General features: G+C 41.0%; 1 protein-coding gene across 1 annotated transcript in view; it reads right to left on the bottom strand.

The window, feature by feature from the left end:
* Window positions 1-23587, bottom strand: part of lamb2l (laminin, beta 2-like) — a 59468-nt gene that overhangs the window by 21905 nt on the left and 13976 nt on the right. Inside the window, exons 2-11 of the mRNA XM_083975425.1 lie at window positions 23333-23406; window positions 10758-10927; window positions 4844-4979; window positions 3905-3978; window positions 3408-3596; window positions 2130-2193; window positions 1599-1801; window positions 1299-1419; window positions 427-615; window positions 14-193 (exon numbers count right to left, since the gene is read on the bottom strand). Of these exons, the coding sequence (XP_083831551.1) occupies window positions 14-193; window positions 427-615; window positions 1299-1419; window positions 1599-1801; window positions 2130-2193; window positions 3408-3596; window positions 3905-3978; window positions 4844-4979; window positions 10758-10927; window positions 23333-23372 (1366 nt within the window). The 5' untranslated portion in view covers window positions 23373-23406. The remainder of the gene's footprint in view (window positions 1-13; window positions 194-426; window positions 616-1298; window positions 1420-1598; window positions 1802-2129; window positions 2194-3407; window positions 3597-3904; window positions 3979-4843; window positions 4980-10757; window positions 10928-23332; window positions 23407-23587) is intronic.

Below are 23587 nucleotides of genomic sequence, written 5' to 3'. Positions count from 1 at the left end.
GTATAATACATACGCTGGCAACCCAGCGGGTCATTCTGGCTCAGGCCGTAGTATCCCTCCTTGCAATCATCACAGCGTGTGCCTTTCACGTGGGCTTTGCAGCGACACTGTCCTGCGATCATCCCCATGTCTGGGTCGGTGTGACTGTCACACACTCCCCCCTCCAGTGAGCCCACCGGGTCACAATCACAGGCTGGTGGTCAGAGGAAGAGTGTCAGTAACACATCATTATAGATTTATAACTAGTTCACATGTACCCGCTGTTACAATACAAGTGAAACAGATCACCATGTAGAGGTGTTACTGGTTGAGGTGTTTACTCTTTGAACAAAGTGAAAAACTGGTGATTTTGCACATGGAAATTTCCAAACCCACTGGTAGATTTTTTTCCCAAAATGTTTCAGGCAAAATAAAGAAATGACTCACCGACACAAACCCGTGGGTCTCTGATATCCCTCACAGGGTCCTGGTAGTAGAACGGTTTACACATCTCACAGTTGCGTCCCATGGTGTTGTGCAGACAGTCGTCGCACACGCCTCCGCTGGCGTTACCCGTGGCCAGATACACCGCCATGTCAAAGTGACACTGGCTTGAGTGGCTGTTGCAGTTACACTCTGGGAAAAAGAAGGCAAACAGAGCGGTCACCAAACGCCAGGGCACGACAGCTCCTCACATCGTCTTTTACACTTACACTTTACAAAATCTACAGATGCATAGCTATACTGTATACAACAGCAGAAAACAAGATCTGGAAAATCATTATCCTAAACATCATATTTCAGTACACATGGTCCCAAGGTTGCAGGAGAGAGTGAAAATCATGTTTTCATCTGTTCCAATTTTGAAATAAGCTGCTTTTATGAGTTCATTTTTTATACCATGATACGCTACATGCACAAGTATAGCACAAGAAGTGATGAGGTGATATGTTTAAAAAAGGTGGTTACTGCACATGCAACACACTGTGTTTAGTACACTGTTGCACAGATCAATATATATATATATATATAATCATATTTCTGCCTCTACCTGTACTGCCTGTGATGTCCATGCATGTGTGTGTCTTGTGTGGCCTTGTTATTGTGAATGTCAGACAGGTGGGAGATATGTTTGAAATCCTTCAGAGAAACTCTTCACACTCAAACAAGCAGCACTTTCAAGGTGAATAAACATAACACAGTTCATGCTCTCATTAGAATTTGATGAGGCCATGTGTGTGTGTGTGTGTGTGTGTGTGTGTGTGTGTGTGTGTGTGTGTGTGTGTGTGTGTGTGCGTGCGTGCTTATGAGTGCTCCACCTCTGCAGGTGTGTGGATTATCTGCCTCAGCTGGTCTCCATGGCAGGTCATTGTGGAAGTCTCGGCAGCGCTCACAGTTCAGTCCCTCTGTATTATGTTTGCATACACACCGACCGTGGATCTGACCAATCAGAAAGCAGCAAAGACATCAACATAAACGTCAATGTGGGCTTTTCCAGTAATGACATGACAACCAGTATTGAACAAGCTTGCACCAGGATCAGCTTCTGTTTATTCCCACAGTGTTACACACAGTAAATATTTTTCTGTGATGTTGTCTGGTCTGGTCCTTGAACTCACCATGCCGTTCTCTCGGGCGTCGACCCCTGGCACCGGGGCGCACTCTGAGGCGTGGCCGTAACAGAAGCAGCTTCCTCTGACCACCAGCTCGTAGATGGCGTAATAATATTTCTGCAGGACGTCGAAGCGTCGGTCCAGCAGGTCGTCTCCCAGAGTGTTGAGCTTGGTGAAGTTGATGCGCAGGTTGGTGATACGCAAAAGTTCTGGAAAGGAGAAAAAGAGATTTTTGATGCTCTGATCTGTGTGTTTTGGCATTTTGTTATCAGTGTGGGATCATTTACATATTTCGCACCCAGTTGAGACAGAAAAGATTATACAGATTAAGGTTGATGAAGAAAATATAAAAGAAGAGGAGGACAGCATTCATCAAACAAGAGAAAACAAACTGGTTGTCTCAAACAGAGGTCAGTTCAGAACTTATGATATGTTTGAAAAGTTTGTAGTTTAACAACAATCATCTGCAACACACTGCTGTGCTGCTGATGTGGTGCTGTTAGTGGTCCATATTCAGAGGCGGCAGTCTTCACTGACCTTGGATGTCCAAGCTGTAGGGATCCTTAACATGAATGGCAGGATCCAAAACTTTATAAATGACCTTGAGATCAGAAGAGACATTTTTCAGATCGAGAAAAAACCCATTAGATTCTCTGATTAAAGAGAATTATATCTGACAAAAACAGGTGTTGGGCAGAAAACAGCTGCATTCATGTAGAATTAGTTCGGTGAATTAAATGATGAATACAACAGCTGTTATGAGTCAATTCAAAAGTAGCCCAATTAAAAGTAAAATCTGCATTAAAACAACATGTGTTAACCCTAACCGCCCCAAGGGAGTTTGTTTCAATTTGCTGTGTTAAAGCAGATATCAGCTTCACGGCCGTTTCGGCTAATGCTGCGTTCAAGGCAGGCTTTTGAAACCGTAAGTTACAGCTTCAAGTCACAACTACGACTTGGTAGCGTTCCAGGTAACCCGTAGCTCGTGTTTTTACCATCCTGTTGTCTGTGAAAGTTCCCTATAACGGCCACTCGTAACTTCCGACCCGTGAACTCGTACCAGATCGAACTGGTATGACTTCACAGGAAGGAAAAACACAAAGTACGAGTTTCTTTGAACGCACCATGAGTTAGCAGCCCCCGCCCTTGTCAGGCATCAATTGGTCCTCGTGCTACGTCACCACATTCACGCGCATCCCTTGGCTGCACACACAGCCCTTCATGCCGTTCTCTCTCCTCATTGGATAACACTTGTATCCCACAAGGAAAATTTTCTCCTCGGGTTACAGCAGAGCAGAGTGACGGAGAGACTCATGTTTAGGCTGAAATACTTCATGTAAGTGATTGCTGACGGAAAATAGGACTATTTAGGACTTATATTAACAAAAACATTCCACTGATATCTGCTTTAACTAAGAGGTCTGTGCAGACAGCTGTGGGTTTTAATGAGTGAAAGTCTCCTAGAGAAAGAAAACGGTCTCAGCACACCTGAAGATGCAGGTGTGTAGGAGGAGGGCATAACCCAAAATGCAAAATTTTTGAAGAAGCTCCCGCACACTGTCTCACTCTCATTTATTTTATTAAAGCAACGTTTCGATCAGGAGTATGACATTCATCAGGTAATGAGTGAAAGTCTGAAATTTCAGGAGCTTTGTGCAGTGTTTTCTTTTTCTATTTGCAATAAATTGGGTTTTTCATCACATTTCTCACATTCATTCAACAGACAATAGGAATAGGAAAGTCCTACACTTCTGCACCTTATCCTACAACATGCCCTCACTGTTTCATTCTTATTGAGTATTCTCAGACTCTCACCTCTCCGTTTGTGGAGGGCTCGATGTCGGAGTAGCGCTCTTCACAGATGATGTCGTTGATGTGGTGCAGGCCGTTGTGCGGGACGCCAGGGAACGTCCTGGTGCAGTTTGATGCAAAGTAGCGATAGGGGCGCCACGTGCGTCCGAAATCAGCCGATCGCTCGATGATCATGGCTGCAGGTCGGAAAGTCTGAGGAGATGAGAGGGACATAGAGAGAGAGAGAGAGAGAGAGAGGGGCTGAGCTGTGGACTATGTGAGAAATTACACTCAGGTCTGTGATAACAAGATGCAGGGATAAGCAGCTTGTCAGAGCAACTTATCTCCTGTTTAATGTTTGTGTTACTAACAGCACGGTGATGGATTCAGGCCTGATGGAATTCAGCTGCCATATTTCGAAGTGTACACAACAAACAGAGAGGGGGGCGAGTATCCCGACATGCTTCAGCACATGTCGTATTTCCAACAGTGCACACTGACACACACACACGTATACGCACCTTAAACTTCATGATGAGGTGAGTGAAGTGGAATTCGGCCTCCAGGTTCAGTCTGATGCTCACATTCTCCTGTCCTGTAAAGGAAACAACTGTCAGCCAGAGTCTCAGCTTCATGTTTCAGCCACAGACCTCCTCTCCTCACGTTGGTCTGCTTCAACCTCTCCACTTTCTTTGTGTCTTTGTGTCTCCTTAGAGAGACATCATCAGTCTCGCAGTATTTGTCCTATTTAATCATAGATTTAGCTCCAGAAAAAAAAAATTACAAGAAAACAACAGGGTCCCAACCACATCGGCTGTCTGGCCCTTAATATATGATGTAACATTATATATTTTATTCCTTCTATGAGGAATAAAACATAACTTAAAACCAAAAAAACAAATATGTTGTATATATCCTGCCAATGTAATGGTAATATAGCTTATAGGAATATAGTATAAACTTATATGATAATAATTTTGTAATATTATTATTATTACAGTAGAATATGTATGATTTGTTTGCTTAATTTTATTCAATACAATATATTAATTTGAAATATAACTATCATTTTTAATACTGTAATATTAGATTTCTTTAAAATAATACACAGTATTATTTTAAGATATACGACTGTAAAAGTGACTGAGTGTGTTAATTAAACACTAGAAAATATCCCTTTGAACTAATTTTGAAAATTAAAAAATGAGTGATAAAATAACGATTATCCCTGATTTACTATGGATTGTCATGTGATTAACTGAGAGTCAACATTTTAATCAGCCATCATATAGTAGTATTTACATAGCATATATAGTATTATATTATATTTCTCTTTTTAATATCACTTCATTGCAGCTGCATCCCTCCAGTAATCTGATACAGACTCCCTGTTGATTTTGTGGTTGATGAATAAACAAATATGATTGTGTTCTTGTGTTATTGAGGTCACACACACTGACCGTTGACAGACTGCCACCAGGTGTTGTCTCCGTTCCTGTCCGTGAGGTAGATGACGTTTTCAATGCGATGGCTGTTCCTGTGGCGGTACGGGTCGTAGTGGTGCTGCGAGTTACACTCAAAACACTTGTCCGACTCCTGTGCAGGAAACATCAAGGGATCATTTAAATACTAATAGATATATATACTGCATTAATCAGTTTCATATTTGTACCAAAGAAGGACAAATCAATGAACCAACTATGTAACAAGCCCTGTGGGTATCAATTAAAAGACCTCCAGTGCCTGGTGGAAACAGATCAATCAGATCCTGCTCGCCTATGTTTCCTCTCCACAGGTTGTGTCTTGTACATATTTTATTTTTAGTCAAGCTGCTGTGATGGAGTCGTTTCCTCCCATCAGAGCTTTCATCTCTCGACATGAATTAATGTGGCTAATGTGCCACATTAATTCATGTGGCACATGAATCTCCGGTCACCACTGTTGGTGCGACTGATGCCAGAGGGGCTTGGACTGTGTCACTGCTAGTGAAAAAGACTTAAAAGTAGATCAGAGGAAAGAAACGCATGGAGTAAAAAGAGGGGGAAAAGGAAGAGGAGGGAAGAGTATGGGAGTAAGGATGACAGTGGGGGAGATGGAGTAATTAAGATGCGTGGCTGCTTTGAGTGACAGCTGGGAGAGCATATGCTTATCACAAACCAGCATGAATCAAAGTCTTGGTGCCCCACACACGACCCACCTTGCTGCCTGCGTCTTGATTAGCCTGGAGTTGGTGGAGTCTAGCCTGGGTTTACCCATGCTGCCTTGCGTGTGATTTTATTCGCTCTGCAAGTCAGCCTGGAAACCATGGACCCAATTCCTTCCTCAACGAGGGAGCCAATCACAGAACGGTGGAGGGGGCAGCAAGACGATGATAGCTTGTCGAGCCAACATGGCGGCACTCACACCAAACGCGATGGGAGGCAATGAACGCCACAAGCTTCCATTCAAAATCAATGTAAATGACGTGATGTCGCTTTGGGTGATGTGTTTCGGCCGATAAGCGCAACGCAATGAAGCATCCATCGCCTCATTGCGTGTATCGCTTGAACGCACAGTAAGGTATATTTGCATGTGTGTCAACAATGTGACTAAGATCAGAATACTCTAATACAATACAAGTCATAATACAAATGATATCATATTATGATTTTTCCAGATATGACCTCATTCCATCTGAGGTGATCAGAAACTGCTGTTTACATGGCAGTGTCCTATTGGTAATCTGGTTTTATTTGGTTTATATCGCAGCACTGCTGTGCATGTCAACATGGTCAGTGACCAGGCAGAGCAGCAGAAGAGGAGGTGGAGGAGTGAAAAGGCAAAGAGCCTGGGAAAGATACAACAATGTGGGGCCAAGGCCAGGAGTGCGAGGGTGGATGAATGGGACGCACTTGAAAAGTTGGAGGGCGGTTGGAGAGAGGAAGAGAAAGACACAGGTGAGATAAGTGTGTATGTGGAGGAGAGCGGTCCCACACACCACCAGCCAGGGTGAAGGACAAAGAAGGGGGTCGACAGGGAGCGAGGGAAACGCTGTGAGTGTAAAAAAAAAAGGGGGTGTGGGGGGTGTATTCGAGTGGGGAACAGGGAGGGAGACAGAGGGAGATAAGGGTGAGTTGGCGCAGAAAGCCAGCAGATTCCAGGGCAGCGTTTCTTAATTAGGTTGTTGTCAGGGGTGATTAAGCTGCTAACAACAACATGGCTGTTAAAGAGATTCGCTGAAAAGAAATGCCCAAAGCGTGCTGGACGACGTGGATGTGCGTGACCACATGCGCACACACGCCCACTTTTACATCCATACATGTAAGAGGGCGTGTGCTTTTTAACATGCATGCTTGCCTTCTTCACCCCCCGCACCCCCCCAATCAATCCCAGCATACATCTCACCACCCTCATCTCAGAGTCCTCCCTGCTGAAAAGGGCACTGCTTCCTCCATCCTGTGACTTCATTAGAGACGACTGGTTTACAGGTCCAAGAACAAAACTTCAGTCGTTGCTAAGGAACAGGAGGCAGCAAAAAAAAACTTTGACTTCCTGGTTTCACATGAATAAAATAAGTCTGATTCCTATTCATTGTCTCTTTAAAAGACACTGTAGCTTGAGTTGGTGTAAACTTGTGTGGTTCAGACTCCCTCCCTCCTCTGAGCTCCTATTTATCTCCCATTAGTCAAGCCTGGTCAGCTCAGCTATAAGGCTTTCTGCTCCAACAACACACTGGTGGTGTAAGTAAGACTTCTTTGTCACACTACTAGGGCAGCTTTACAAAAAACACCCAACGACCTCATACAGTTCCACCTCAGTTCCAGCTCTGGTGCTTTTTCCGTTGTTCATATCTCATTTCTCCCTCCACTGCCACCTCTCTCCTCACTTTCCTTTGACATAACTTTGCCCCTCTTCAGGGTTTTTGATGTGAGCTTGTATAAGGTCATTCATAACAGGTACAATACATTATCTGCAGTAGATTCTGATTAAAGTGCTCCCAGGTAGAAATCCAACCAGCTGCTGTGCTGATGTACAACTCATTTGTGAAAGCATTCTCTTTTTTTGTGAGTTTTTTGTATGTTTTAGTGTTATTTCATAATGTTTACTTTATGTTGAATTGTAAGCTTGTGCATCACCTGAAATCTGCTATATGAATAAACTTTTACCTTTGACCTTGATAGCTCCAATAGTCCACTGCTTTCAGTCAGATCTCCAAACCCTAATTCTAACCTAAAAATCGGGTGTATGTATATATATATATATTTATTTTATTTATGTGCTGTTGAATGTAATGATGTCCTTAAAATCCCAATAAACATTTGATCACAAAAAAAAAAACCTGAACTATCCCTTTAAAGATTTCGTTCTACACAACCAGGTGAGTCTACCGAGTACGGACCAATGCACAATCCCCACTCACCAGGAACAAAAACACAACCTGGGTCTCACACACATGATTGATGAACTTCTTGACGTTTAAAAGCTGCGAGACAAATGTTCGGTGTGGGCCTCTGAAGAAACGTCTGACAGAACAGCGGCAATCTGTACCTGGATACATGGGAAGACAGGTCGTCACCACATCCAGCCCCCCTGCAGTAGTGGAGGGGCCTCTCACCAATCAGAGGACGTCAGTCATGTTCACCTGAGTGTTGACACTTGTTGTATACTCCTGCCCTGAGGCTACGGAGGTGCAGGCACACACATGTGGTTGCATGGAAATGTGTGTTGTGTACGGATGCAACATGTCAGGGGTCACGTTGTGAAGAAGCAGAGCGAGAAGAGGAGCTGAAAACTGAGTGGAACAGCACTTGGTCCTACTGATTTGACTGAGAGCCAAGAACAAGTCTGTGTCTGTTTATTTTATAATGCTGAAAGTGGGGTGGCTCACACTGGAAGTCATTAGAAACCTCTAGACTCTGTGTTTAAGTAGGCTACACTATTCAAACTCCACCCTCAGGTAAGGTTGGATAGTGGAAACAGTTTTTTAAACAGTAAACACTGTGTGATAAAGTGTGGAGGTCAAGGTGTGCTTTTAAAAAAACTTCCATTTTGCACAGACTTTATAAAGTGGAGCTCAATCTGGATGTCATTTTTCACATTAAGCCATTGTAAAGATTTCTAATGAATAATTTTTCTCTTTTTTAATTTTATTTAAAATTATTTTCTAATCAGAAAGATTCTTATCAAGGATGAATCTCAAACCTCACCAACTCTCAGAAAACCTTACACCCCTGTTTTCCACAGGACACTTAACATTGGACACATATACAGCACTTACTAAGGTGGCTAACGACCTCTTACTGGCCGCTGACTCAAATCTAACTACTGTTCTAGTACTATTGGACCTGAGTTCAGCGTTTGACACTGTGGACCATTGCATACTCCTGGACAGGCTCAAAACCCATTTCGGTCTATCGGGACAGGTGATCAAGTGGTTAGGTTCCTACCTGACAGATAGATCTCAACGTGTTGCTTACAATAATAATTTCTCAGAGTCTTTCCCTGTTAGGCATGGTGTCCCACAGGGTTCTGTCTTAGGCCCACTATTATTTTCAATGTATCTGACACCATTGGGTCACATCATTCGCTCTTTTGGACTATCATTTCACCTTTATGCTGACGATTTACAAATTTTCCTACCTGTTACAACCAGAAATGGAGCTGGTTTGAACAGACTAAATACCTGCTTGGCTGCCGTGAGGGACTGGTTGTCAGCTAACTTTCTATTACTAAATTCAACTAAAACTGAAATGATTCTTATTGGACCAGCGTCATCTAATCATCAGCTGGACCAGCTCTCTCTGTCTCTGTCTCTTGATGATTATGCTATTCATGGCAAGGACAGAGTAAAAAATCTTGGTGTACTTTTCGATCGTTCCCTCTCTTTTGATCTTCACATAAAGGAAGTGGCACGTGTTGCCTTTTTCCATCTAAGAAGGATCGCGAAGATTCGCTCTATTCTGTCTCTTAAAGATGCTGAGGCCCTCGTACATGCATTTGTTACATCAAGGTTGGATTACTGTAATGTCCTTCTGTCGGGGCTGCCGAAGAAATCTGTCCGCAGCCTGCAGATGGTGCAGAACGCAGCAGCTCGTATTCTGACTGGTTCATCTAGATACGAGCACATTAGTCCTGTGCTGGCCTCCCTCCACTGGCTCCCGGTGCAAGCCAGAGCTGACTTTAAGGTACTGTTACTCACATACAAAATAGTGAACGGTCTTGCACCTGCCTACCTGACTGATTTGGTTGTTCTTTATGAGCCTGCATGCTCCCTACGTTCCCAGGGAACCGGCCTTCTTAGCGTCCCGAAGGTTAATAAGAAAGGTTTCGGGGAGCGGGCCTTTTCTTTCCGCGCGCCAGTACTTTGGAATAGTCTTCCACAAGACATTAGACTGGCTTGCTCTGTTGATGTCTTCAAATCAAAACTGAAAACACATCTCTTCTCTGTTGTTTATTATTCTTAATTTGTATGTATTGTTTTGTCTAAATTGTTCTTATTTCCATTGCGATTGTTTTTAATGTTTTGATGTAACTATAATGTAACTGATTGTGCTCCTGATTGTTTTTAATCTCTGTAAAGCACTTTGATTGAAAGTGCTCTACAAATAAATTTATTATTATTATATATGTGTCTCATGACTGTGAGGAAGATCTCTTATTTTATAAAATCTTAGTTCAAACCCCCACTTATTGCTCTCCCATATTTGATTACCTCCTTTTGCATGTTATTTGCATTGTATAAAAACAGTAAATATAGGTTCACAAAATGCTAATAAAAAGGAGTTAAAGTGAGTGAGTCTGTGTGACGAGGGTGTGTCCACACCTGGTGGGATTGCTCATGGAAACCAGGTGACAACAAACAGATAGATGAACAAAAGAAAATGGAAAAGTGGGGAGGGAACGAAGGAAGAGGATTGATGAAAGCGGTGAAAGAGAACAAACAAACTGTCCAGCTTTTTCACTTGCACCCACTGCAGGGGGGCATGTATTGTTGCGCGGGGAGGGGAAGGGCGAGGTGCTGAGAGAGAGCAGGCAGGCGAGAAACTTTATAATAGCAGAAGTTTAAAGTTGCAGAGAATTGGCTCATTATGAGATAATACAGCGATGTATAAAAAAAGAACTGTCAGCAGGAAATTGCACAGGAGAAATGATTGTCCAACTGATCTTTTGAATGCACGTAGCCTAATCAATGTTGGTTTTAAATCCATTTAAATCTTATACTAATGGGCTCTTTACACAGCTCCACTATACTTCCTCCTTGATTTCCTGTCTTACATTATTGGACAACCTGATTAATCCAGTGTGTCTGAATAGTCACAAAGTTCAGAAAGTAGTGGAGCTGTGCAAAGAGCCCATTAACTACCACTTTGGCTCTGTGTATAATTCAGTTCTGACCTGCAGGTGGCTGACAATGCAGTAGTGCTCTGGTCCATTCAGGCCACAGGTGGAGGTGGCAGTCAGGTTGACAGCCCGGCCAATCAGTAGGTTCCCTGTGGCAGGGTAACAGCTTCCCTCTGTGCAGCCTTGAGGGCCTGATGGGAACTCTTGTGCCCATGCACCGAGAGCTGGAGGAGGATGGAAACAGAGAGAGACAGATTATTTGAAAAAAGTGGTTGTATGAATACACACCTGATTGTACACTAGCAAATCCGGTCTTAGTCTCGTGTGACTTAGTTACAAAGTTACATCTAGAAAGTAGTGTAGTGTGTTTTTCTTTGCTACAAATCAAATCAGTGTAGAAATTTCACGTCTCTCTACAGACTGCTTGTAGGATATGCAGACAAATTTTCAACATTACAAGATGAATTAAAAAGGGGAAAGGCAGTTTTAGACATTGTCTGACATCCCAGAAAGTGATCGCCTTAATAGATGTGAGTGTGTAAGAAACACACCAAACCATAACTCTCTAAAATGATCTGGTCTTGTTCCCGCAAAACTCTCCCCCTCACCCCTGTAAACTCACTTTCTGCATCAGTGACTCTGAATAATGGGCCTCATAAGGGATAGAAGAGAGAGAGAGAGAAAGAGAGAGCGTGACGGGAGCAGAGAAAGACAATAAAATGAATTATGGTGAAGGGAAACTGAAAGAAAATCTTTGTGGGTGGACTAAGTGAAGAGGTTTAGATGAGGGTTCAGTGATCGAGACTGAAGAGACAGTTTAGTCAGGACACTTATCAAGGTTTGACATTTTACTTTCATCACAAACCAACCATCAGAGCCTGTGATGTGAAACATCTGACGAATGTAAATCCACACAGAGAGGAGTACAAAATGTGAGAATGTGACTGCCTGAAAACAAAACAAAACAAAACAAAACAAAAAAACAGAGGCTCCATAATCAGTAGTACACAGAGCAATGTGTTTTGAGATATGTTATGCGGGTCTTTTATCCTGGTGATCTACAGAAAACAGAGCAGCAGCGTGTCGGGGCATGATGGGAAAGAAATGGATGGTTTGAAGTGGAATTAAAAGCATCCTCTTCCCCCCAAATCTTCAAAAGTCCTTTACCTGACCACGCACAGGTCTTCGAGACAATGCTTAATATTATTATTTACCAATCTACAATAAAACTGTATTGAATTTAATAAGTGTAACGGAGGTCCGCGAGTATAGCCACAGTCACGAGGTACCAGTGAGGAGAAGTGAGCGGTGTGGTGGTTAGTGGTACTGAAGTTAAACTCACTCGCCCATAAAGACAAGCTAACCCACTTGCCAAGTGGTCATTGACCTCTTGGCGAAATGATTAGCATCATCGCCCACGGTGTGGGAGACCCGGGTTCAGAACCCACTCAGGGCAGGTCAGAACAACATCGGTCACATAAGTTCTTGTGTGGTTTTTATCTGGTTCTCTTTTATGAGGATGATTCGTTTTCCTCAAGACATTTGTTGAGGCTCGCATTGTACAGCACAGCAAAATAACTGTTAGATTACTCCCTTCAGTCAGACATAATCATCCCAGTGAACCATTTCATGATTCAGAGGGAAGACAAAGAGACAACGAGAAACATGACACATTGATCTGTGTGTTGCATCTGCAGTAACCACCTTTTTTATACATAGCAGCTCATCGCCACTTGGGCTGTACTTGTGTCAGTAGTGTCAGTGTGTCATGATCTAAAAAAAAAAATGTTTTCTTTACTTATGAGGACACTCATTAACATAATGCCTTTCCAGCTCCTCTATAACCCTAATTCTAAAATGAAGTCTAAACTCTCAAGGTTGAAATTGTATAGCGTTTTGGAAAGTGTAGACCGGCCAAAATAACCTCACTCTGTTAGGAAAACACTGTTGGTCCTGACTCCTGACTATGTAGCATTTACAAGTTCAGGCACACACACACACACACACACACACACACACACACACACACACACACACACACACACACACACATACACAAGTCTGTGTGTGTGTGTGTGTGTGTGTGTGTGTGTGTGTGTGTGTGTGTGTGTGTGTGTGTGTGTGTGTGTGTGTGTGTGTGTGTGTGTGTGTGTACAAATGTCTTGGCTCCAGTTCAAGTAAAAGATTTAACAGAGGCAGATTTTCTGAATTCCTGTGAAGCATTAACAATGCCTGGCTGGCACCGTTAGCATTAGTGTCCTGATATCTCTGCCAGGAAATACAGTACATCAGACAACACAATCAGCCTCTAATGTTATTGAACTGCATTAACCTGCTGCACTGCAAATTCAAAGAGGCACAATAGACACCAATTTACACAAGCTGTACTGGCAGGTGTGCACTTGCAGAGCTGCACATAAATGGGTCTGGTAGTTAAACCTATGGACTGTAGATAAAGATCAAACACACCCTGACCAAACATTACACATGAGGCCGAGCTCAGAGCTGCAACTCGGAAACCCAAGGATGTAACACAGCCAGACACAAGACTGTGCATGAAGCACGGTGTCATGGGGGAATATGGTGGATCTTGATATGGTAAATTACAAAATGTCTGTTTTAAGTCAACATAGGATGAGCAAAAAAGGTACAAACCTGCCCATATTTATCTGAAAATAACACCAGCGTAACCCTCCTCCTCCTCCTCCTCAACCAGCCCCCTTTAAGAATACAGAAATGGATTGAAAGCTGTGAATGGGTTTCACCTGAACTCACTTTACAGGTATGAGATTGCACAACGGGTTCAGTCACTGGTCAAGTCAGCTGCCCCATGAGGCACCATTGAGTACACACACACATTTCACAGCCAGTATTTGTACTTTAGATTATAAGGTACAATGAGAAAATCAGTTGACTCCAGTTCTAGAAGGGAGACAAGAGCTGTGCATCAAACTGACTGATTTGAAAAAGGAGAGGAGGCAATTTTAACAGAGATCTTTTATGGCACAATCTCAACACAGAAACCAAACAATCTGAAATGAACATCACATGTTGAGAACATACAGTGAAATATGTTGCCGCTGTTCTAGATTGTTATGATCAATAAAACATTTTGACATGAAATTAATTGTGAGGTAGAAACTACTGTAAGAGTGGCGTTGTTGGAATCTTTTACAGAACCATTTGCTTTTTGAAATAATGTATTGTAAAAAACAGATAATAGGGGCAGATTTCATGGGATTTTTTTCTTTTTGTTACTTTTTCATCAAGATTTTAGTTTGGTCGACAAATGAAACAAACCTATATAAATATAAATAAACTATAAATTTATATTTTTAACAATAACATCATGGCTATTACAGATCTTATTCAGTCATCTTCCAGTTGCAGATTTAAGTGACTGAGCTTCAAGGTCTGATACTGTTCAAAAAGTTGCATTTATTATGTGTTTCCTACTGTATACAGCAGTTGGGTCAGAGCTATAACATGGCCATAATACAGGTTTTACATACATGATGATTTTTTTTTCTTTTTTTCTTAAAATGTTATTCTTGAAATTTCAGTCCCAGCTACACTGCCATAGTTGTTGTGTGCTTTTATGTTTTGCAGTAGTAAATCAACCAACTGATGTCTCTAGTTTCATATTATTTTTAAAAACAAAAAATAATAACTAGCACTGTCTAAATGTATGTTATTACAGGAGCCCAACAGCTTGAAATCAATATACAGAGGATGTAACTGAAAGGACTAGAAGTGCAGACAGCATGTTGCGACTTAAATTATATTTTAATTAAAAATGTGACCTTTTTTGTTATTGCAGCAATTTAATTTAGCTCTTAGTTTTTGAACCATCCTGATTCTGTATCCTCACACAGGGATGCTCTTGAGTTATTATCCCTAGTGAATGACAGAACTAACATCCAGACATTTGTCTAGACATGTCGCCCTCAGCAGTCATAATTTACCCACAGGTTTAATTAATGACTGAGGTTTGTGTTTTGAAATAGACCACACGTGTGTGGAATGTCTGCTATAGTCCATGCCCCCTCTCCCTCTCTGGCTCTTTGTCTAATGGCTTTCTCCAATCTGTCAGGCTGTGCCGAAGCAGAGAAGAATGGTGCTTGTGTTGCTAATTACAAGGCTCACGCCATCATCCATGCTCTTGCTCGCATGTAAACCAGCCTTACTTTTCAAAAGATGATCTGGACATCTGAGACAGAGGAGTTCACCCCTCCTCTTTGTGTGGGCTCCAGGACACGTATCCTTTACTCTGTCTTCACCTGCCCCGACTAGCAAGGACGACATCAGAATGTGCACTGATGCCATTCGTTTCTTGCTGTTACTGTGTTATAAGTGTATTTGAACTTACAGTTCACGTGCTGATTGTAGCACCGTCAGCAGAGTTGAAAAATGTCAACATTATTAAGCATTTAAAGGCCTGATCATCACTTTTTAGGCAAACATTTATTGTATTGTCAAACATTTACTTCATTCATCATGTTTAAGGTAGGCTGATTGTTCTCAAATGTCCTTTGAGCTACAAGCAGGAAAACAGCTTAAGCTTAAAACTGTGTCTGGTATCTTCCAGTAGCCTGTGCTGGTAGGGAATTACATTCTTTATTAGTTAGAAAACATCTTTGCATTCATTGTCTACTCTTCTGATAGTTTCTTGTCCCTCTCTGGTCCCTTATGTCATAGATGCATTGTACACGTTATTATTTTAATGTTCACAATAAAGATTCAATGACAACTACTGATGAACTACATGATGATCATTTTGGCCATACTAACCTTCCATATCATTTCATGTCGGTGTGTGAAGTAGTTACTGCCTGAACTTTGAAGAAACAGCAGGAGCACCGGTACAGAAGCAGAGAGCTGTGCTGCTGCACATGTGATCTGGTCTCACCAGGCATTACATTAGAGTGCACTTTGCAATTTGTGAGTTACTTTCCTGACACTGAATGGGGCGAAAAGAACGAGGGTCAATCAATAACTGCTGTTTTAACAGCTATAATTTTATTGCATTTCTCTATATTTAAATCTACCCGGTGTTCTGTCGATTTCTGCTGCTTTGTCGAAAATTGCTACCGCCGCATGAACTAATAGGTCTATCTATTGATTCAAACTACCCTATCAAAAAATATTAATGGTTTTCTACCTCTGTATATCAAATAAAGGCATAACGTAAGTGTTTTCTTCTCGCTACTCTATGCATTCATGTAAGACTACTGATCACGTCACTGCCACTGTAAGATGAATGGCAGCATATTTAGGCTACACATACCATTTTAACATTTAACAACAACTCATTCAACACAACACTTCAACAACAACAACCTCCAATTCCCTGAAAACTGGAGAACCAATCACAAACACGTTTTTTGTTGTTGTTTTTTTTTTACATAGGTAGGTTTTACACGATGGTGACAGAGAAGCTTTTGTTTACATGCAATGTGAATGTAAACCATCACAGAGCTCTCACTCAGCTTTAGCTTTCACAAAAAAACGTGAATAAAAGATAGCATTACATTTTCTGTCGCTCTGCATACATCATCTGGATCTTTGCTCTGATTAGCTTGAAGTCTATCTAATTGCATCCAGAGACAATTTGATCTACAGTACAGCACACAAGGGTTGCGGCTACAGACATAGAAGTGGGAGGTGAATACACCTTCCCCAGACCCATACTTTCAAATAAAATTGAGGTGCAATCTGGCATTAACCAGACTAATTGGTGTGTAGCATGAGTGAACCTGGTGGGGGACAATAATATGTGCCCTTATATGTGTCCTTTTCATAAAAACCCTGACTGACACTAACAAGGCGGGGCAGAGAGGCATGTACAACTTGAACTGCAGCCAGTTGTTGTGTGCAGATGTTGTTTGACACCAGCTGGTTCACCACATACACACATAGGACACACAAAGTAAGATGTTCCAATACAGTGCTATGACAGGAATGCAGGGAGAGAGAGGAAAATGTTACTTATTAGAGAAAACACTCCAGGTGTCAGTGCAGTGGACCCAAACGCTGGATCCTGCACAAACATCCACTAAGCACAATCATAAGGACAATCATGCTAATACTGGGTAGTTGACTGTCGTAGCAGCCCCACTTCCTCATGGCAACGATTCTACACTAGGAGTTGGAAACTTTGCTTTGAGACTCTGCTCCATGTTGACATGATAACATCACATCATTTGTGCAGATTACAATCAGAATCAGAAAGGCTTTCATTTCAAGTGGGTTAACACTTTAAAGGAGTTTAAAAGACTTTTAAATATATTTTTTAAATACATTTTAAAGGAATTTGACTTGGTGTATTTGTGTAAAGATCAAGAATGAATGCTCAACGTGACTCAACTATGTACAAGTGCGATACTCAAGACTAAAAAGACCAGAGAAGAGTCTGGTTATGTTACAGTGTTCAGGAAAGAGGATCTCTGGTTTTGTTTATGAGGCCAGTAACGGTGGGGTAAAAAGTGTTCTTGTTGCGTGAGGTTATGGTTCTGATGAGGCTAAAGGTTAGTGTAGTCAGCTGCATAGTCATGCTGCCCATCTCCTGTTCTACCAAAGGTGTTGATCTCATGGTTATGGCACCAGTTTTGGATGACTTCGACACAGTGTTCTCCTGCTGGGAGTAGCTGTAAATTGTGGCCATAAGGGGAAGCAACAATACTCAGATGGTTGGTGTGATTGGTTGATGTTAAGGGACAAGCAAATGTTCCCTACGCAATTGTCACCGTTTAATCCCCACATTTGCAAGAGCAAAAACTCAGATAGCAAATATACAAGATTGTTTCTTGTAAATTTGTGACCTTAAATTTGAAAATTCTAAGTTTTAGTTAAAAAAAACAAAAAAAACACCAGTGAGTTGATGCTGGATGTTCCTAGTTTTCCACAACATCCTAAATTAAAGAAAACTCGGTAACACTTTACTTGAAGGTATCGTCATAAGAGTGACATGACACTGTCATAAGACTGACATGACACAGTCATGAACGTGTCATAAACATTATGTCAATGTCATAACGTTGTCATTAAGTGTCATTCAGTTAACCCTAAACCTAACCCTACAAAAACCGAATGACACTTAATGACTTCATGACTGTGTCAGAAAAAATATCATCAGCAATAGATAAAAAGGAATACACAGTAGGTGTGTTCATGGACTTACGAAAAGCATTTGACACCATTGATCATAATTTGTTAATGAGGAAGCTGGAAATATATGGGATCAGGGGCATAGCATATACATGTTACGTTAAAAAAATTATTTAGACAATAGAAAACAATATGTGCAATTAAATAATGAAAAATCTGACTTGTTGAGGATCACATGTGGAGTCCCACAAGGTTCTGTGCTGGGTCCAAAATTATTTATTATGTACATTAATGATATTTGTAATGTGTCCAAGTTATTACATTTTGTTTTGTTCGCTGATGACACCAATTTACTTTGCTCTGGTAAAGATCTGAGGCACCTTCTGGACACAGTGGAGAGAGAACTAGGAACGATAAAAAGATGGTTTGACATTAATAAGCTCTCACTAAATTTAAATAAAACTAAATATATAGTATTTGGATACCGAAAAAATTTAGATCAAATACAAATTATGATAAATAATATTGAAATAGAAAGAGTTAATATAAATACATTTTTAGGAGTTATTTTGGATGACAAACTAAGTTGGAAACCACATATAAATCATATAAAGAACAAAATATCAAAATCTATTGCAATATTAAATAAAACAAAATACATCCTCAACAAATGCTCATTACATTTATTGTATCGAACATTTGTTGAGCCATACATTACTTATTGCATAGAGGTCTGGGGGCATGCGTATAAAACAATTACAAAACCAATTTTCATATTACAAAAGAGAGCAATAAGGATAATCAACAGGGCCGATTATCGAGACTCAACAAACAAATTTTTCATAAACCTACAGATCTTGAAATTTAAAGCAGAAGTGAGTGATATATTTGTGTTAATATAAGTCTTAAATAGTTATATCTTCCGACAGCAATCACTTACATAGAGTGTTTGGACTGAAACACGGGTCTGTCAGTCACTCTGCTCTGCTCTGAGCCGAAGAGAAAACATTTATCGTATCCTACAGTTTTTATCCAATGAGGAGAGAGAACGGCATGCAGGGCTGTGTGTGCAGCCAAGGAACGCCGTGAATGTGGCGACGTAGGGACGAGTGACTGTTATGGTGCGTTCAAGGAAACTCGTATTTTTCCGACCGTGAAGTGGTACCAATTCAATCTGGTACGAGTTCACCGGTCGGAAGTTACGAGTGGCCGTTATAGTGACTTTCACCGGTAAAACAGGTCGGAAAAACACGAGTGGGTTGCCTGAAACGCTACAAAGTCGTAAGTTGTGACTTGAAGCTGTATTTACGATTTCAAAAGCCTGCCTGGAACGCAGCATTAGCGAAAACGACCGGACCACTCACTTCTGCTTTAATGATCTTGTGGACTATAAAACTGCTCAAATTATGTATAAAGTAAATAATATGCTTCCAGATGGTGTCCAGAGGATGTTTCAGACCCGAACCAGTAGATATGAACTAAGAGGGACTCATGTGTATACAAAAGCAAAAGTACGAACAAATGTGAAACAAAGATGTATATCAATTACAGGAGTCAATCAATGGAATAATCTAGAATTAGAAATCAAACTGTGCAACACACTTAATAGATTCAAAAAGTTATTTAAAAATAATATTATTAATAAATATAAAACTGATTTATAAATACCAGTGTGCTTATAAACTGCTGTATGTAGAATATGCGTTTTTTTTTCTTTTTTCTTTTTGTTGTTGCTCTGTAAAAAATGTTTTAAATTGAGTGAACGAAAAATGTTAATTTAAGAAGGGTAGGCAAAATAAGCTGATGCTTCAGCCTACACCTTTTCGGTCAAAGTAAATTGATTTGCTTGTTGTGTTTTTGTTCTGATTTATTTTGTTTTGTATTTATACCTTTATATTTGTCTACTGTATTTGTTTTTATGAGACCGAAATAAACATACTAAACTAAACTAAACTTATGACAGTGTCATGTCACTCTTATGACGATACCTTCAAGTAAAGTGTTACCGAAAACTCTTTTGAGACGGATGTGTCCAAAAAGATCAATACTGTAGCTTCAGAAACACTCACAACAATACTTGAGATCACCTTTTCAATCACCCTGGTGTTGGATGTGACCATAAACATGTGTCTGGATGATTGTATGTGTGTCACTCTGCTGCCTCAGAACGGGCTGTCCATGAGTCCCTGTGCATGTGTACGTCCGTAGAAAGACTGTTTTCTAAATGGGGCTGTAGTTAGCTGCAGAAAAATATATCTTCACATTACTAACAGCACAGACGTTTGTAGATATTCATTCTTTCACTAATCTATTCACAAACATGTGCTGCCAAATCAAGCTCACCATTACTGAAGTTGGCAGTTTCCACCCTCACACACGTGAGCACACTTTTGAATCAGTTAATTATTAATTTGGAGACTGACCCAGATACCTGTGAGTAAAAGGAAGTATAATACACCTAATGATTGTCCTTTTGGATTCATGGAACAAAAGCCACCAGTTAAACCAAGACATTGCTCTGGCTGTGCCTGAACCATGTGTATGTGTGGCCCCTCAGTCACCAATTAACCTGTGCGAGGGCCCTCTCTGCCTCAGACCCAGCTCTGCTGTCAGTGGCCTGTCATTTACTACACATTCCACAAATACCCCAGATTCTCACAGAGTTTTTAAATCCTACGAGCTGACACAACGAACCTGCCTCTCAGTGACCACATCAGGAGTCAGACCGAGCAGTTCCTCTGCTGCTACACTATGCGTGTGGAAATCAGGAGTGGATGCAGGCAACATAGATATTATAACGTACCATATCCTATTAGACTAAAAGTGTTTGATGATTAGGAGGAAAAAAACTGATCAAAGTTACATTAGTTTAATTGATGTTTTTTAGAGGTTCTGTCTGTCCATCATGAGGGGGGAGTCGCGAATGCATGAGCCAAACTTCTCTGTACTTACGGTAATTTTGTTAAGTCTCTCTTGTTAAGATATAAAAGAGGTCAAAGGAGATTTTTCTGTTTGTTATTGGAGAAATAAATCCTGCCTATAACTTCAATAATTCCATAATATCTGCCTTCATTATCTTCTTATCTCAGATTAGGATTTTCAGTCCAGCATTGCTTTTGAAAATTGATGTCTGTTACTGAGCCACCAACACAGTTTTCTCTCACTAATCTCACTGAGGTATTTAGGTTTCCTATTATATTTGTTATTGCAATGTTCACAGGCATCTGACAATCTCCATGGCAAAATACATACTCTTCACAGCTGGTCATCTTTTGTCTTATTTTTTTCCTCTAATTTAGGAATATATTTATGACTCAATTATAAAGATTTAAGTCCTAAGCAGAACATGTGGGCTTGACCATGAGCACCACAGTACAGGGAAGGTCTGAAGGAGGTCTTAGGTCTTTCCATGAGATTTGATGACAATAATAACGACAAAACTTTCAATGTCTCTCTTTAAAAGTAAAGACATGGAGTCACCCATTGGCTCATGCAGTACAGCTTGTACTTCTATCTCCCCAACTTTCCTATCATTCCTATCTATTCCTATGCTCTCACTGTCTCGGTCAAATAAAAGGGAAAAACTGCATCCAAAGTTGAAAATGCTTAAAAAAAGGACAGCAAATGTTTGAACTGGCATCAACACATCAGCTGGCCACCGCTCTTGCTATTCTCCATTCCCTTCCTGCCATCCCATCATTTAGCCAGGACTTACTGTAAAAGCAGCATCAACATAGCAAAGGAGAATTAAACCTTCACTTCCTGTTTTCTCAAGTACACACAATCCACCACAAACATCTGCAGTCACAATTCAATCCTGTGATTAGTGAGCGTGAAATAATGAGGGATTAGACCATGATGACGATGCACAGAGAGAGGACTGGGAGTCTGGGAGGATTTCCTTTAGATGTGAGTCTGCAACAGCAACAACACGACACTCACACTGACACACAAGAAGAGATTTGGTTTGAGTAAAAAGACGTGTCCTGCTGCTATCAACATCCTCACACTGCTCCACTGCGGGAGGCTAAATGTCACAAAGATAACGCTGAGTGCGATAAGTTGCTCTGCTGAGACTGGTTTTTAATATTCCATAAGCAACAGAGGCTTCAAAACAACATTTATCTTTAGTCCTTTAAAGATTTTGATGTATAAAAATGTCTTATCACTCTGAGCTCTGGTGCAGTGTAGCTCAGCTAATCTCTCTCTGATGGTGGCAGCTAAAAGATGACAGTTGAATGTAGTTTAGTTCATTACAGTCTAACAAGAATAAACAAGAGAGGAGTGTTTCCTGCACATTCATTTATTCGTAGCAGCCCTCCACATCATCAACACCGACCACCACATATTTATGTCCTATTTTCACTTTTTCTAATGGCTTAAATGGGTAGAAATCTATTTAATTGTAGAGTTATGTGCGTATTGATTTGCACAGGTGAACAAACAGCCTGGAAGCAGACCTGTCTGTTGTTAGTCTGTTTGTGTTTCCATTAAAGCAGATATCAGTGGAATGTTTTTGTTAATATAAGTCCTAAATAGTCCTATTTTCCGTCAGCAATCACTTACATGAAGTATTTCAGCCTAAACACGAGTCTCTCCGTCACTCTGCTCTGCTGTAACCCGAGGAGAAAATTTTCCTTGTGGGATACAAGTGTTATCCAATGAGGAGAGAGAACGGCATGAAGGGCTGTGTGTGCAGCCAAGGGATGCGCGTGAATGTGGTGACGTAGCACGAGGACCAATTGATGCCTGACAAGGGCGGGGGCTGCTAACTCATGGTGCGTTCAAAGAAACTCGTACTTTGTGTTTTTCCTTCCTGTGAAGTCATACCAGTTCGATCTGGTACGAGTTCACGGGTCGGAAGTTACGAGTGGCCGTTATAGGGAACTTTCACAGACAACAGGATGGTAAAAACACGAGCTACGGGTTACCTGGAACGCTACCAAGTCGTAGTTGTGACTTGAAGCTGTAACTTACGGTTTCAAAAGCCTGCCTTGAACGCAGCATTAGCCGAAACGGCCGTGAAGCTGATATCTGCTTTAAGTTTTTCCTGTCCCAGTTTTTTTACTGTGTCTGGTCTCTGTGTGCCTACACAGTGTGTCTTTGTGTAAGTGTGTGTGTGTGTGTGTGTGTGTGTGTGTGTGTGTGTGTGTGTGTGTGTGTGTGTGTGTGTGTGTGTGTGTGTGTGTGTGTGTGATGGAGCATATTACATTATGTTATATTGTCTATGTTGCTAGAAAAGGCTGTCAGGGGATCTGAGAGGACCTGGAGAAACTAATACTTTTAATCCAAAATTTAAGACTGATCTTCTCAAAATGATATGAAATTATTAGATGATATGATATTATATGACACTTATTTTGTTATATTTCTATCCATCCTTAACCCTTTTACTATCAACCCTTTCATTTATTTGTTTTCAACTCTATTATTTTGACTTTTATAATTTATATATTACAGAGTGAGATGTAACAGCACACCTACAGAGATGACAACAACAATGAGCCAAAACTTGAACTCACCCAGCAGGAGGAGGCTCAGGTGCAGAGTCATGATGGGCATCAGGATGTCTCAGTGCACGGACACCAAGCTTTCTCTGTAACAGACAGATTGATAATGAGAAATTATTTTAGAGATCCACTAAAATGTCCTAATGCGGCTGACAGCAGAAAAAAGGCGGAGGACAGGGTAATCACAGTACACAGTCTGAGTTTTACACCAGAGGCCGATGTGCTGTCTGTGCAAACATTTCACAGGGTCAAAAGAAATCGGAAATT

Source organism: Trachurus trachurus (assembly GCF_905171665.1).
Source record: "Trachurus trachurus genome assembly, chromosome: 7".
Classification (NCBI taxonomy): domain Eukaryota; kingdom Metazoa; phylum Chordata; class Actinopteri; order Carangiformes; family Carangidae; genus Trachurus; species Trachurus trachurus.
This window is presented reverse-complemented; position numbering and strand designations above follow the sequence as displayed.